The sequence below is a fragment of the Mytilus trossulus genome, chromosome 8 (assembly GCF_036588685.1).
Source record: "Mytilus trossulus isolate FHL-02 chromosome 8, PNRI_Mtr1.1.1.hap1, whole genome shotgun sequence".
NCBI lineage: Eukaryota > Metazoa > Mollusca > Bivalvia > Mytilida > Mytilidae > Mytilus > Mytilus trossulus.
Window position 1 is genome coordinate 25,283,814 of NC_086380.1, and position 17,063 is coordinate 25,300,876.

The window sequence follows — 17,063 nt, forward strand, 5'->3', positions numbered from 1 at the left end:
CTACTGCCAAGACCTTGGAAAGTAAGGCTATGATCGCTGCCACCTATGCAGCCATGATAGGATTTGAAAAGGTGGTAGCCAAAGTCGTCGACCATGACGTTGACAAAGTGAACCGCCCTCGAAAACCCAGTGTCCAACGCAGCAAGCCCAATCAACAGCTCAGTGTTAAACGCAGTAAGCCCCACAACCAAACCCAGTTAAACAATCTCATCTCTGGTCGAGGAATCGCTACCATTCACGACTTCCTCCAAAGCTATAAATAAATACATAAAGTCTGACATCCTTATAATCACAGAAGGGTTGACCTTCGATGAAAGTCTTCAAAAATATTAATACCAGGTTCACGAATTCGAACCTTAACCCGGCGCTCAACTTACCTACTCTGGAGCGGAGATCCGAATCAACATTGCAGAACCTGTTCCTCCACTCAACCGAGCGTTATCTCTGGGTAGAAGGGCGACTTCAAACGCACGACGGTACTGCATATGCAGACGTTAATCTCATTCACAATGGTATCATGTATCTCTTCAAAATTATCTGTTATCGACTTTCCGGCCAGCAGATTGAACACATTAACGACCCCGGCATCGCCACTACTATGCTAGGAATGTTAACCTACCCCGACGACTTCTCTAACTCGTAGGGTCTCAACCAACTGTGGCATAAGGATTTTTCCACCAATGCCGAGGCTGAGAACACTAGATTTGCAGCCTGCCATGGATACATTATCACCAAGCCCACTAACAAAGAATCGTACTCGTTTGCCATCCCCCTGAAACGTATTTTGGGATGATTACAACAAAATAGTGTACGGGTTCAGGCACGAACTGCCACTAGTTCGCAATTCAGATGCAAATACCATTCTTAGGGCAGCCGCCGTCAATAACGTGGCAAACATAATCCTGATTAAGATCTCTTGGTTCCTCCCTCACGTCACTCTTGCAGACGAAAACAAGATGCAACTGTACAAAACCATCCAGAATAAATCCAAGATCCACTGTGGATTTCGCATGAGACAGTGCGATTTCATAGCCATTCCCCAAGCCTCACAGTTTAACTGCCGCCTAGCTGCCAATAGTGGTCACGAAAAGCCTAGATATATCATCGTTGCCTTCCAAATTAAACCGACAGAGATAATGATAAAACCCACAATACTACCGTGTTCAATCACTGTCGATTGCAAAATATCCATGTCACCCTCAAAGCTGAACGCTACTCAGCCGTCCACTTGAATGCCGTTTTTTTCACAAAACAAGGTCGCCAGAGTGTTCAAGGAGGCTGTAGACTTCAGAAAGAAATTCGAAAATATTGATACCCTCCTCAGTAACGGAGGTGTCAATCCCTCTGATTTCATTTACCTATAGCCGCAGTTCGTCATCGATGTAAGTCATCAGTCCGAGTGGACATCCAGATTCGAGCGGAATTCAAGCGTAATGTTCCCTCCAGCACCGAAGCATTTGCACTTGCAATCTCCGTAGGAGTCCTCCAGTTCGAATCGGACGGAACGTCGTGTTTTAATAAATAAATGGACACCATACTGTTGCAGAAAATCATCGACAGCACAGACCCAAAAAGATGGGTTTCATCCTTGTCTCTGGAAATGATAGTCGCATTCTTACCCGGTGGTTCACCCCCTCCCCCAACTACAATTTATGGAATAGAACACTATATTGGGATTTAAGCGACAGCTCAACACATTTGATCGGTCAACAAACGGTTACAAAGAGGGTTAATGCATTGTTAGCATCAACAAAGCATCAACAGCATCCTAGTTAACAGTGGCATCACCAATGGAAGCTACGTAAACGGCACCCAACATTCCACTATCTACAGCTTTTCCCTCGCAATCGATCCCGGGGGTAAAGATAATTCAAACACAACAAAAACATGGCGTACTTACCCGTGACCTTGACAGCCATCATTCGCATGCAGACATACCTCAACGATCAAAACGGCGATCATATCAATCTCCGCAGTGAACATCTCATCATCCGCTTTCATCTTCGTGAGGTATGAATGAATAGTCTATCAAAATACGGTTTGAACTTGATAAAAGGTCAAGCTAATAAATCACAGAGAGCAGCCCTGTCACCATTTCGTTTATCCCACACAAACCTGCAAGGTAAACACGCGACAGATTGAAAAGATCACCAAGCTCCTACAAAAAGGTTCTAGTGGTATGTCTCTGATAATGAGCACTACCCAATTGAAGAAAACATTCAAAAAGAAAGTGGATTCCTTTCCATGTTAGCGGGAAGGGCAATGCGAGCCCTTCCTATGTTGGCAAACACAATTCTGCCAGAATGAGGTGTTGGAGCCCTAAGTTTCCTGTGTGAAATAGCCGCCAACAATGCATCTGGACCTGGATTTTACATCAAAAGGGGTTGTTGTGTGAACTGTGTGAAGGTGCGTGGTAAAGGTCTGTTTACCTTTCCCCGCCAAGCTAACTTCAACCTATGGTGACAGTTTGTACCTGAAACAAGGTCCTCGATTCTACTAGGCTTCTGGTCTAATCTGATCTGGAGCAAACAGTCCGTTCAAGAACATTTCTCTTTTAATACAATCTATATATATTGTTTCCGCCAATGACCACCCTACAGAGAAAATATCAGAATTTATTGACTTTCATCTGAGACCACATGTAGAAAATTTACCATCCTATATACAAGACACAACACACTATCTTAAGAAAATGGAATCTCTGAACCCTCTCCCACCTGAAACGATCCTTGTTTCGCTTGATGTTACCTCCCTCTATACTAACATCCCCCATGACGATGGTATTGAAGCCTGTAGGGAAGTCTGGAACTCTCGTAACACCTTACATCCACCAACTGAATGTCTCATCCAGCTTCTAACTTTGGTATTGAAATGCAATAACTTCGTATTTAATGGCGAACACTTCCTCCAAGTTAATGGAACAGCAATGGGAACAAAGATGGCCCCGTCTTATGCCAATATTTTTATGGGGAAATTAGAACAAAGAATTCTCAATGCATCTCTTCATCAACCCCTCTCTTGGTTTCGATTTATCGACGATATTGACATGAAGTGGGACAATACTGAACAAGAACTAAATCTGTTCATTCATCATGCCAACAATGCCCATCCCTCAATAAAATTCACATATGAAATCTCTGACTCTAAGATCACATTTCTTGACACTACAACGCAATTGAGGGATGGAAACATATTAACAGATCTGTATTGCAAGCCCACAGACAAACATCAATATTTATCTCCTTTGAGTTGTCATCCCAAACACTGCACCAAGAGCATTCCCTACAGCCAGGCCATACAAATAAAAAGGATTTGCTCCACCAACGATATTGAAAAAAAACGTCTACAAGAACTTCGCGGTCACCTTAAACATCGGGGCTACAAAAGAAAAGACATTGATAAAGGTTTTTCTCGTGCTAACAACATCAGCCGAGATGAGCTTTTACAATATAAAGAAAAAAAGGTCAACAAGAGGGTGCCTTTTGTGTTGAATTACAATCCAAAATTTGACAACTTATCTCACCTAATCCGCGAAAATTGGAAAGAGATCGAAAAACATTCAAAACTATCCAAGATCTTTCCCGAGCCACCTGTACTGGCATTCAGTAGGCCCAAAAGCCCTAAAGACTTGCTGGTGAGAGCTGATTTATCCTCTCAAGCAGGCTTATCATCTATGGGATCTTGCAAGGGTTGCGGAAACAAACCATATTTTGCAATGTTAATTGCAAGACTTCAAATGTTGTGTATCTCTTACAGTGTAAATGTGGTAAACAGTATGTTGGCGAGTCAGAACAGCCGTTTCACAAACGAATGAACGGCCATCGTAGCGACTACCAATGCAAGCCAGATCTCCCTCTCAGTCGACATTTGAGATTCCCTGGCCACACTAAGGCAGATCTCAATCGACTGACCATTAAAATCATTGACCACAACTCTGCTTGGTCTAAGGAGGATAGACTCGCTCGGGAAAGATTTTGGATACGAAAATTGACAACTTTGGCACCAAATGGGATAAATGAAAAGATGTAGTTCGACTCCGTGTAGTGCTTCACATTTAGGTTATATTACTTATTATTACAGTCTCTGTTTCTTTTTATTAACCTTTTTCATTTGTTTAATACATTTGTTGAAGATACCAATTTAAATTGCTTAATTTTTTGAGGGATGTATAAGTACCTAGCCACGTTCTTCTAGTTATACTTAGTAAAAAAATATTATTAAATTTTTACGGCCGTTTGTTCACGATGTTTAAATATTCAGACTCTGTTGTAACTACTTTACTCTCAATTTCAAATATTTAGATCGTTCAGCAGTGCTGTCTATTTGGTAATTTTACAGACGTTATCATGCGAATACATGTTATACCATCATAATTGTCGTTCCCGATACAGTTTTAGAATTGTGCTAGTTCAAATCGCACATTATTATTATTTGTATTTAAAGCATATATATGGGCTCTCTGTTGTAATAAACCATATAACCTATGTCATGTTAACATTTTTTTAGAATGGTGCAAGCGTCTTTACTGATGTTCGGTTTGACTTTTTTTATTGTATAAAATTTAAGATTTAGTAAAAGTTTAATCTAACGAGACTCAAAGATGATTCATTTCACATCAGAATCTGACTGACGAAGGATATCTGTTATCCGAAATATTTATAAATAATTACATTTATAGTTACCTTTCCTTGTATTTGGAGTTGTTGTGTACACCTTTTTAGGCGTTTATATAATTTATTTATCGTGTACATGTATCGTTACTCGTAACGATCCAGCGCCCTCGTGGGGAAAATCGTTGACTACTATACAGACGTTTTATATATATATATATATATATATATTAGTGTTGTCAAATCGTACACTTTTGCCTAACCGGTTACTCGTATAATCGTTCGACCGATTAACCGGTTAACCGGTAGTTTAATTTGATGTTTGAAGGCCTTGTCAATAGTACCCTAATCACCGATATAAGAAGATGTGGTATGGGTGTCAATGTGACTACATTCCATCCAAGTCATACAGTACGTTTTTATAATACGATGAATTGAAGTTTGGCCTTTGGTTTTATAAGGCTTGTCTGTGAAGATTCCTGTAGAAGTTTGACTTTTAATAATCAAATACACGGTATCAACTTCGGCGTTTGTACTAACTTTAAATTGAAAAATAAAAATTAAACGTCTTGATCTCGTAAAATATGTCTGAAACCGATGATTGTTCCATTTTGTCTTGTTGTCTCCGAAAATAATGTAAGGTGTTTCAATTAATTTAGTTAAAAGATTGACAAAGACATGCATGACGTAGATTGCACATTCAGATGCATAATACTAACTATAATATAAGATCAAAAATGAAATAAATGAAGTAAATCGTAAAATTTAATTGTATTACTGATTAAAAATTACTGTTAAAAAAACATGAAACTTATTATGTTTCCTGAAGATCTTGCCCCGAGATGAGAGACAAGTTCTAATTAATTTTATATTTTTGGATTAACAAACCAATCAATATACTGGACAATTGATCAGTCAAATTAATTACCACGACGACAATTATTAAAGAAAACACAACTATTTAATGATTCCAATACATTTATATCAAATCTATTAAATTGAAAAAAGTCCGGTTAACCGGTTAGCGTTTTCGGTATTCGGTATTCGGTCGTTCGAACGGTTAACCGGTTAACCGTTGACAACACTAATATATATATATATATATAGACAATCTCTCTCTATATATATAGAGATTATATGGTTTGATTGAATTTTATGGACATTGAAAGACCCGGGGGGTCTCAACCTCATTTAAGCGGTCTCGGGTAGGTTTTCGCTATATATTTTGAATATCCAACTGGCACTTTGGGCGCTCCGTAAACATAGAAGACAGGAAGTGTACCCAAATTCCTTTTAGTCACGTTTGTATCTACCTATTGACTAAATGTCTGTCAAATATTAGAAAGATTGAGAGATCAGGGGGCTCTCACCATTACCCTGTGCCCTTTGTCCTAAGATTTTGACATTTTTCGACTGAAAAGTGACAATCTTAGCCCTCCGTAGATATAGAAGATGACGTTATTCTGGTAAATCCATCTAATACAACCTTTATATATACAGAGTCAATGATTTGGTTGAATTTTATGGACATTGAAAGACCCGGGGGGTCTCAACCTCATTTAAGCGGTCTCGGGTAGGTTTTCGTTATATATTTTGAATATCCAACTGGCACTTTGGGCGCTCCGTAAACATAGAAGACAGGAAGTGTACCCAAATTCCTTTTAGTCACGTTTGTATCTACCTATTGACTAAATGTCTGTCAAATATTAGAAAGATTGAGAGATCAGGGGGCTCTCACCATTACCCTGTGCCCTTTGTCCTAAGATTTTGACATTTTTCGACTGAAAAGTGACAATCTTAGCCCTCCGTAGATATAGAAGATGACGTTATTCTGGTAAATCCATCTAATACAACCTTTATATATACAGAGTCAATGATTTGGTTGAATTTTATGGACATTGAAAGACCCGGGGGGTCTCAACCTCATTTAAGCGGTCTCGGGTAGGTTTTCGTTATATATTTTGAATATCCAACTGGCACTTTGGGCGCTCCGTAAACATAGAAGACAGGAAGTGTACCCAAATTCCTTTTAGTCACGTTTGTATCTACCTATTGACTAAATGTCTGTCAAATATTAGAAAGATTGAGAGATCAGGGGGCTCTCACCATTACCCTGTGCCCTTTGTCCTAAGATTTTGACATTTTTCGACTGAAAAGTGACAATCTTAGCCCTCCGTAGATATAGAAGATGACGTTATTCTGGTAAATCCATCTAATACAACCTTTATATATACAGAGTCAATGATTTGGTTGAATTTTATGGACATTGAAAGACCCGGGGGGTCTCAACCTCATTTAAGCGGTCTCGGGTAGGTTTTCGTTATATATTTTGAATATCCAACTGGCACTTTGGGCGCTCCGTAAACATAGAAGACAGGAAGTGTACCCAAATTCCTTTTAGTCACGTTTGTATCTACCTATTGACTAAATGTCTGTCAAATATTAGAAAGATTGAGAGATCAGGGGGCTCTCACCATTACCCTGTGCCCTTTGTCCTAAGATTTTGACATTTTTCGACTGAAAAGTGACAATCTTAGCCCTCCGTAGATATAGAAGATGACGTTATTCTGGTAAATCCATCTAATACAACCTTTATATATACAGAGTCAATGATTTGGTTGAATTTTATGGACATTGAAAGACCCGGGGGGTCTCAACCTCATTTAAGCGGTCTCGGGTAGGTTTTCGTTATATATTTTGAATATCCAACTGGCACTTTGGGCGCTCCGTAAACATAGAAGACAGGAAGTGTACCCAAATTCCTTTTAGTCACGTTTGTATCTACCTATTGACTAAATGTCTGTCAAATATTAGAAAGATTGAGAGATCAGGGGGCTCTCACCATTACCCTGTGCCCTTTGTCCTAAGATTTTGACATTTTTCGACTGAAAAGTGACAATCTTAGCCCTCCGTAGATATAGAAGATGACGTTATTCTGGTAAATCCATCTAATACAACCTTTATATATACAGAGTCAATGATTTGGTTGAATTTTATGGACATTGAAAGACCCGGGGGGTCTCAACCTCATTTAAGCGGTCTCGGGTAGGTTTTCGTTATATATTTTGAATATCCAACTGGCACTTTGGGCGCTCCGTAAACATAGAAGACAGGAAGTGTACCCAAATTCCTTTTAGTCACGTTTGTATCTACCTATTGACTAAATGTCTGTCAAATATTAGAAAGATTGAGAGATCAGGGGGCTCTCACCATTACCCTGTGCCCTTTGTCCTAAGATTTTGACATTTTTCGACTGAAAAGTGACAATCTTAGCCCTCCGTAGATATAGAAGATGACGTTATTCTGGTAAATCCATCTAATACAACCTTTATATATACAGAGTCAATGATTTGGTTGAATTTTATGGACATTGAAAGACCCGGGGGGTCTCAACCTCATTTAAGCGGTCTCGGGTAGGTTTTCGTTATATATTTTGAATATCCAACTGGCACTTTGGGCGCTCCGTAAACATAGAAGACAGGAAGTGTACCCAAATTCCTTTTAGTCACGTTTGTATCTACCTATTGACTAAATGTCTGTCAAATATTAGAAAGATTGAGAGATCAGGGGGCTCTCACCATTACCCTGTGCCCTTTGTCCTAAGATTTTGACATTTTTCGACTGAAAAGTGACAATCTTAGCCCTCCGTAGATATAGAAGATGACGTTATTCTGGTAAATCCATCTAATACAACCTTTATATATACAGAGTCAATGATTTGGTTGAATTTTATGGACATTGAAAGACCTGGGGGGTCTCAACCTCATTTAAGCGGTCTCGGGTAGGTTTTCGTTATATATTTTGAATATCCAACTGGCACTTTGGGCGCTCCGTAAACATAGAAGACAGGAAGTGTACCCAAATTCCTTTTAGTCACGTTTGTATCTACCTATTGACTAAATGTCTGTCAAATATTAGAAAGATTGAGAGATCAGGGGGCTCTCACCATTACCCTGTGCCCTTTGTCCTAAGATTTTGACATTTTTCGACTGAAAAGTGACAATCTTAGCCCTCCGTAGATATAGAAGATGACGTTATTCTGGTAAATCCATCTAATACAACCTTTATATATACAGAGTCAATGATTTGGTTGAATTTTATGGACATTGAAAGACCCGGGGGGTCTCAACCTCATTTAAGCGGTCTCGGGTAGGTTTTCGTTATATATTTTGAATATCCAACTGGCACTTTGGGCGCTCCGTAAACATAGAAGACAGGAAGTGTACCCAAATTCCTTTTAGTCACGTTTGTATCTACCTATTGACTAAATGTCTGTCAAATATTAGAAAGATTGAGAGATCAGGGGGCTCTCACCATTACCCTGTGCCCTTTGTCCTAAGATTTTGACATTTTTCGACTGAAAAGTGACAATCTTAGCCCTCCGTAGATATAGAAGATGACGTTATTCTGGTAAATCCATCTAATACAACCTTTATATATACAGAGTCAATGATTTGGTTGAATTTTATGGACATTGAAAGACCCGGGGGGTCTCAACCTCATTTAAGCGGTCTCGGGTAGGTTTTCGTTATATATTTTGAATATCCAACTGGCACTTTGGGCGCTCCGTAAACATAGAAGACAGGAAGTGTACCCAAATTCCTTTTAGTCACGTTTGTATCTACCTATTGACTAAATGTCTGTCAAATATTAGAAAGATTGAGAGATCAGGGGGCTCTCACCATTACCCTGTGCCCTTTGTCCTAAGATTTTGACATTTTTCGACTGAAAAGTGACAATCTTAGCCCTCCGTAGATATAGAAGATGACGTTATTCTGGTAAATCCATCTAATACAACCTTTATATATACAGAGTCAATGATTTGGTTGAATTTTATGGACATTGAAAGACCCGGGGGGTCTCAACCTCATTTAAGCGGTCTCGGGTAGGTTTTCGTTATATATTTTGAATATCCAACTGGCACTTTGGGCGCTCCGTAAACATAGAAGACAGGAAGTGTACCCAAATTCCTTTTAGTCACGTTTGTATCTACCTATTGACTAAATGTCTGTCAAATATTAGAAAGATTGAGAGATCAGGGGGCTCTCACCATTACCCTGTGCCCTTTGTCCTAAGATTTTGACATTTTTCGACTGAAAAGTGACAATCTTAGCCCTCCGTAGATATAGAAGATGACGTTATTCTGGTAAATCCATCTAATACAACCTTTATATATACAGAGTCAATGATTTGGTTGAATTTTATGGACATTGAAAGACCCGGGGGGTCTCAACCTCATTTAAGCGGTCTCGGGTAGGTTTTCGTTATATATTTTGAATATCCAACTGGCACTTTGGGCGCTCCGTAAACATAGAAGACAGGAAGTGTACCCAAATTCCTTTTAGTCACGTTTGTATCTACCTATTGACTAAATGTCTGTCAAATATTAGAAAGATTGAGAGATCAGGGGGCTCTCACCATTACCCTGTGCCCTTTGTCCTAAGATTTTGACATTTTTCGACTGAAAAGTGACAATCTTAGCCCTCCGTAGATATAGAAGATGACGTTATTCTGGTAAATCCATCTAATACAACCTTTATATATACAGAGTCAATGATTTGGTTGAATTTTATGGACATTGAAAGACCCGGGGGGTCTCAACCTCATTTAAGCGGTCTCGGGTAGGTTTTCGTTATATATTTTGAATATCCAACTGGCACTTTGGGCGCTCCGTAAACATAGAAGACAGGAAGTGTACCCAAATTCCTTTTAGTCACGTTTGTATCTACCTATTGACTAAATGTCTGTCAAATATTAGAAAGATTGAGAGATCAGGGGGCTCTCACCATTAAATACCCTGTGCCCTTTGTCCTAAGATTTTGACATTTTTCGACTGAAAAGTGACAATCTTAGCCCTCCGTAGATATAGAAGATGACGTTATTCTGGTAAATCCATCTAATACAACCTTTATATATACAGAGTCAATGATTTGGTTGAATTTTATGGACATTGAAAGACCCGGGGGGTCTCAACCTCATTTAAGCGGTCTCGGGTAGGTTTTCGTTATATATTTTGAATATCCAACTGGCACTTTGGGCGCTCCGTAAACATAGAAGACAGGAAGTGTACCCAAATTCCTTTTAGTCACGTTTGTATCTACCTATTGACTAAATGTCTGTCAAATATTAGAAAGATTGAGAGATCAGGGGGCTCTCACCATTACCCTGTGCCCTTTGTCCTAAGATTTTGACATTTTTCGACTGAAAAGTGACAATCTTAGCCCTCCGTAGATATAGAAGATGACGTTATTCTGGTAAATCCATCTAATACAACCTTTATATATACAGAGTCAATGATTTGGTTGAATTTTATGGACATTGAAAGACCCGGGGGGTCTCAACCTCATTTAAGCGGTCTCGGGTAGGTTTTCGTTATATATTTTGAATATCCAACTGGCACTTTGGGCGCTCCGTAAACATAGAAGACAGGAAGTGTACCCAAATTCCTTTTAGTCACGTTTGTATCTACCTATTGACTAAATGTCTGTCAAATATTAGAAAGATTGAGAGATCAGGGGGCTCTCACCATTACCCTGTGCCCTTTGTCCTAAGATTTTGACATTTTTCGACTGAAAAGTGACAATCTTAGCCCTCCGTAGATATAGAAGATGACGTTATTCTGGTAAATCCATCTAATACAACCTTTATATATACAGAGTCAATGATTTGGTTGAATTTTATGGACATTGAAAGACCCGGGGGGTCTCAACCTCATTTAAGCGGTCTCGGGTAGGTTTTCGTTATATATTTTGAATATCCAACTGGCACTTTGGGCGCTCCGTAAACATAGAAGACAGGAAGTGTACCCAAATTCCTTTTAGTCACGTTTGTATCTACCTATTGACTAAATGTCTGTCAAATATTAGAAAGATTGAGAGATCAGGGGGCTCTCACCATTACCCTGTGCCCTTTGTCCTAAGATTTTGACATTTTTCGACTGAAAAGTGACAATCTTAGCCCTCCGTAGATATAGAAGATGACGTTATTCTGGTAAATCCATCTAATACAACCTTTATATATACAGAGTCAATGATTTGGTTGAATTTTATGGACATTGAAAGACCCGGGGGGTCTCAACCTCATTTAAGCGGTCTCGGGTAGGTTTTCGTTATATATTTTGAATATCCAACTGGCACTTTGGGCGCTCCGTAAACATAGAAGACAGGAAGTGTACCCAAATTCCTTTTAGTCACGTTTGTATCTACCTATTGACTAAATGTCTGTCAAATATTAGAAAGATTGAGAGATCAGGGGGCTCTCACCATTACCCTGTGCCCTTTGTCCTAAGATTTTGACATTTTTCGACTGAAAAGTGACAATCTTAGCCCTCCGTAGATATAGAAGATGACGTTATTCTGGTAAATCCATCTAATACAACCTTTATATATACAGAGTCAATGATTTGGTTGAATTTTATGGACATTGAAAGACCCGGGGGGTCTCAACCTCATTTAAGCGGTCTCGGGTAGGTTTTCGTTATATATTTTGAATATCCAACTGGCACTTTGGGCGCTCCGTAAACATAGAAGACAGGAAGTGTACCCAAATTCCTTTTAGTCACGTTTGTATCTACCTATTGACTAAATGTCTGTCAAATATTAGAAAGATTGAGAGATCAGGGGGCTCTCACCATTAAATACCCTGTGCCCTTTGTCCTAAGATTTTGACATTTTTCGACTGAAAAGTGACAATCTTAGCCCTCCGTAGATATAGAAGATGACGTTATTCTGGTAAATCCATCTAATACAACCTTTATATATACAGAGTCAATGATTTGGTTGAATTTTATGGACATTGAAAGACCCGGGGGGTCTCAACCTCATTTAAGCGGTCTCGGGTAGGTTTTCGTTATATATTTTGAATATCCAACTGGCACTTTGGGCGCTCCGTAAACATAGAAGACAGGAAGTGTACCCAAATTCCTTTTAGTCACGTTTGTATCTACCTATTGACTAAATGTCTGTCAAATATTAGAAAGATTGAGAGATCAGGGGGCTCTCACCATTACCCTGTGCCCTTTGTCCTAAGATTTTGACATTTTTCGACTGAAAAGTGACAATCTTAGCCCTCCGTAGATATAGAAGATGACGTTATTCTGGTAAATCCATCTAATACAACCTTTATATATACAGAGTCAATGATTTGGTTGAATTTTATGGACATTGAAAGACCCGGGGGGTCTCAACCTCATTTAAGCGGTCTCGGGTAGGTTTTCGTTATATATTTTGAATATCCAACTGGCACTTTGGGCGCTCCGTAAACATAGAAGACAGGAAGTGTACCCAAATTCCTTTTAGTCACGTTTGTATCTACCTATTGACTAAATGTCTGTCAAATATTAGAAAGATTGAGAGATCAGGGGGCTCTCACCATTACCCTGTGCCCTTTGTCCTAAGATTTTGACATTTTTCGACTGAAAAGTGACAATCTTAGCCCTCCGTAGATATAGAAGATGACGTTATTCTGGTAAATCCATCTAATACAACCTTTATATATACAGAGTCAATGATTTGGTTGAATTTTATGGACATTGAAAGACCCGGGGGGTCTCAACCTCATTTAAGCGGTCTCGGGTAGGTTTTCGTTATATATTTTGAATATCCAACTGGCACTTTGGGCGCTCCGTAAACATAGAAGACAGGAAGTGTACCCAAATTCCTTTTAGTCACGTTTGTATCTACCTATTGACTAAATGTCTGTCAAATATTAGAAAGATTGAGAGATCAGGGGGCTCTCACCATTAAATACCCTGTGCCCTTTGTCCTAAGATTTTGACATTTTTCGACTGAAAAGTGACAATCTTAGCCCTCCGTAGATATAGAAGATGACGTTATTCTGGTAAATCCATCTAATACAACCTTTATATATACAGAGTCAATGATTTGGTTGAATTTTATGGACATTGAAAGACCCGGGGGGTCTCAACCTCATTTAAGCGGTCTCGGGTAGGTTTTCGTTATATATTTTGAATATCCAACTGGCACTTTGGGCGCTCCGTAAACATAGAAGACAGGAAGTGTACCCAAATTCCTTTTAGTCACGTTTGTATCTACCTATTGACTAAATGTCTGTCAAATATTAGAAAGATTGAGAGATCAGGGGGCTCTCACCATTAAATACCCTGTGCCCTTTGTCCTAAGATTTTGACATTTTTCGACTGAAAAGTGACAATCTTAGCCCTCCGTAGATATAGAAGATGACGTTATTCTGGTAAATCCATCTAATACAACCTTTATATATACAGAGTCAATGATTTGGTTGAATTTTATGGACATTGAAAGACCCGGGGGGTCTCAACCTCATTTAAGCGGTCTCGGGTAGGTTTTCGTTATATATTTTGAATATCCAACTGGCACTTTGGGCGCTCCGTAAACATAGAAGACAGGAAGTGTACCCAAATTCCTTTTAGTCACGTTTGTATCTACCTATTGACTAAATGTCTGTCAAATATTAGAAAGATTGAGAGATCAGGGGGCTCTCACCATTACCCTGTGCCCTTTGTCCTAAGATTTTGACATTTTTCGACTGAAAAGTGACAATCTTAGCCCTCCGTAGATATAGAAGATGACGTTATTCTGGTAAATCCATCTAATACAACCTTTATATATACAGAGTCAATGATTTGGTTGAATTTTATGGACATTGAAAGACCCGGGGGGTCTCAACCTCATTTAAGCGGTCTCGGGTAGGTTTTCGTTATATATTTTGAATATCCAACTGGCACTTTGGGCGCTCCGTAAACATAGAAGACAGGAAGTGTACCCAAATTCCTTTTAGTCACGTTTGTATCTACCTATTGACTAAATGTCTGTCAAATATTAGAAAGATTGAGAGATCAGGGGGCTCTCACCATTACCCTGTGCCCTTTGTCCTAAGATTTTGACATTTTTCGACTGAAAAGTGACAATCTTAGCCCTCCGTAGATATAGAAGATGACGTTATTCTGGTAAATCCATCTAATACAACCTTTATATATACAGAGTCAATGATTTGGTTGAATTTTATGGACATTGAAAGACCCGGGGGGTCTCAACCTCATTTAAGCGGTCTCGGGTAGGTTTTCGTTATATATTTTGAATATCCAACTGGCACTTTGGGCGCTCCGTAAACATAGAAGACAGGAAGTGTACCCAAATTCCTTTTAGTCACGTTTGTATCTACCTATTGACTAAATGTCTGTCAAATATTAGAAAGATTGAGAGATCAGGGGGCTCTCACCATTAAATACCCTGTGCCCTTTGTCCTAAGATTTTGACATTTTTCGACTGAAAAGTGACAATCTTAGCCCTCCGTAGATATAGAAGATGACGTTATTCTGGTAAATCCATCTAATACAACCTTTATATATACAGAGTCAATGATTTGGTTGAATTTTATGGACATTGAAAGACCCGGGGGGTCTCAACCTCATTTAAGCGGTCTCGGGTAGGTTTTCGTTATATATTTTGAATATCCAACTGGCACTTTGGGCGCTCCGTAAACATAGAAGACAGGAAGTGTACCCAAATTCCTTTTAGTCACGTTTGTATCTACCTATTGACTAAATGTCTGTCAAATATTAGAAAGATTGAGAGATCAGGGGGCTCTCACCATTAAATACCCTGTGCCCTTTGTCCTAAGATTTTGACATTTTTCGACTGAAAAGTGACAATCTTAGCCCTCCGTAGATATAGAAGATGACGTTATTCTGGTAAATCCATCTAATACAACCTTTATATATACAGAGTCAATGATTTGGTTGAATTTTATGGACATTGAAAGACCCGGGGGGTCTCAACCTCATTTAAGCGGTCTCGGGTAGGTTTTCGTTATATATTTTGAATATCCAACTGGCACTTTGGGCGCTCCGTAAACATAGAAGACAGGAAGTGTACCCAAATTCCTTTTAGTCACGTTTGTATCTACCTATTGACTAAATGTCTGTCAAATATTAGAAAGATTGAGAGATCAGGGGGCTCTCACCATTAAATACCCTGTGCCCTTTGTCCTAAGATTTTGACATTTTTCGACTGAAAAGTGACAATCTTAGCCCTCCGTAGATATAGAAGATGACGTTATTCTGGTAAATCCATCTAATACAACCTTTATATATACAGAGTCAATGATTTGGTTGAATTTTATGGACATTGAAAGACCCGGGGGGTCTCAACCTCATTTAAGCGGTCTCGGGTAGGTTTTCGTTATATATTTTGAATATCCAACTGGCACTTTGGGCGCTCCGTAAACATAGAAGACAGGAAGTGTACCCAAATTCCTTTTAGTCACGTTTGTATCTACCTATTGACTAAATGTCTGTCAAATATTAGAAAGATTGAGAGATCAGGGGGCTCTCACCATTAAATACCCTGTGCCCTTTGTCCTAAGATTTTGACATTTTTCGACTGAAAAGTGACAATCTTAGCCCTCCGTAGATATAGAAGATGACGTTATTCTGGTAAATCCATCTAATACAACCTTTATATATACAGAGTCAATGATTTGGTTGAATTTTATGGACATTGAAAGACCCGGGGGGTCTCAACCTCATTTAAGCGGTCTCGGGTAGGTTTTCGTTATATATTTTGAATATCCAACTGGCACTTTGGGCGCTCCGTAAACATAGAAGACAGGAAGTGTACCCAAATTCCTTTTAGTCACGTTTGTATCTACCTATTGACTAAATGTCTGTCAAATATTAGAAAGATTGAGAGATCAGGGGGCTCTCACCATTACCCTGTGCCCTTTGTCCTAAGATTTTGACATTTTTCGACTGAAAAGTGACAATCTTAGCCCTCCGTAGATATAGAAGATGACGTTATTCTGGTAAATCCATCTAATACAACCTTTATATATACAGAGTCAATGATTTGGTTGAATTTTATGGACATTGAAAGACCCGGGGGGTCTCAACCTCATTTAAGCGGTCTCGGGTAGGTTTTCGTTATATATTTTGAATATCCAACTGGCACTTTGGGCGCTCCGTAAACATAGAAGACAGGAAGTGTACCCAAATTCCTTTTAGTCACGTTTGTATCTACCTATTGACTAAATGTCTGTCAAATATTAGAAAGATTGAGAGATCAGGGGGCTCTCACCATTACCCTGTGCCCTTTGTCCTAAGATTTTGACATTTTTCGACTGAAAAGTGACAATCTTAGCCCTCCGTAGATATAGAAGATGACGTTATTCTGGTAAATCCATCTAATACAACCTTTATATATACAGAGTCAATGATTTGGTTGAATTTTATGGACATTGAAAGACCCGGGGGGTCTCAACCTCATTTAAGCGGTCTCGGGTAGGTTTTCGTTATATATTTTGAATATCCAACTGGCACTTTGGGCGCTCCGTAAACATAGAAGACAGGAAGTGTACCCAAATTCCTTTTAGTCACGTTTGTATCTACCTATTGACTAAATGTCTGTCAAATATTAGAAAGATTGAGAGATCAGGGGGCTCTCACCATTAAATACC

The 17,063-nt window shown here is 39.1% G+C and overlaps 1 protein-coding gene across 1 annotated transcript; it reads left to right on the forward strand.

Moving 5' to 3' along the window:
• Positions 1 to 2,692: 2,692 nt before the first annotated feature.
• On the forward strand, positions 2,693 to 3,814 carry LOC134727501 (uncharacterized). The gene has a single exon (XM_063591881.1). The coding sequence runs from the start codon at positions 2,693 to 2,695 to the stop codon at positions 3,812 to 3,814; it is 1,122 nt and encodes a 373-aa protein (XP_063447951.1).
• Positions 3,815 to 17,063: the final 13,249 nt, after the last annotated feature.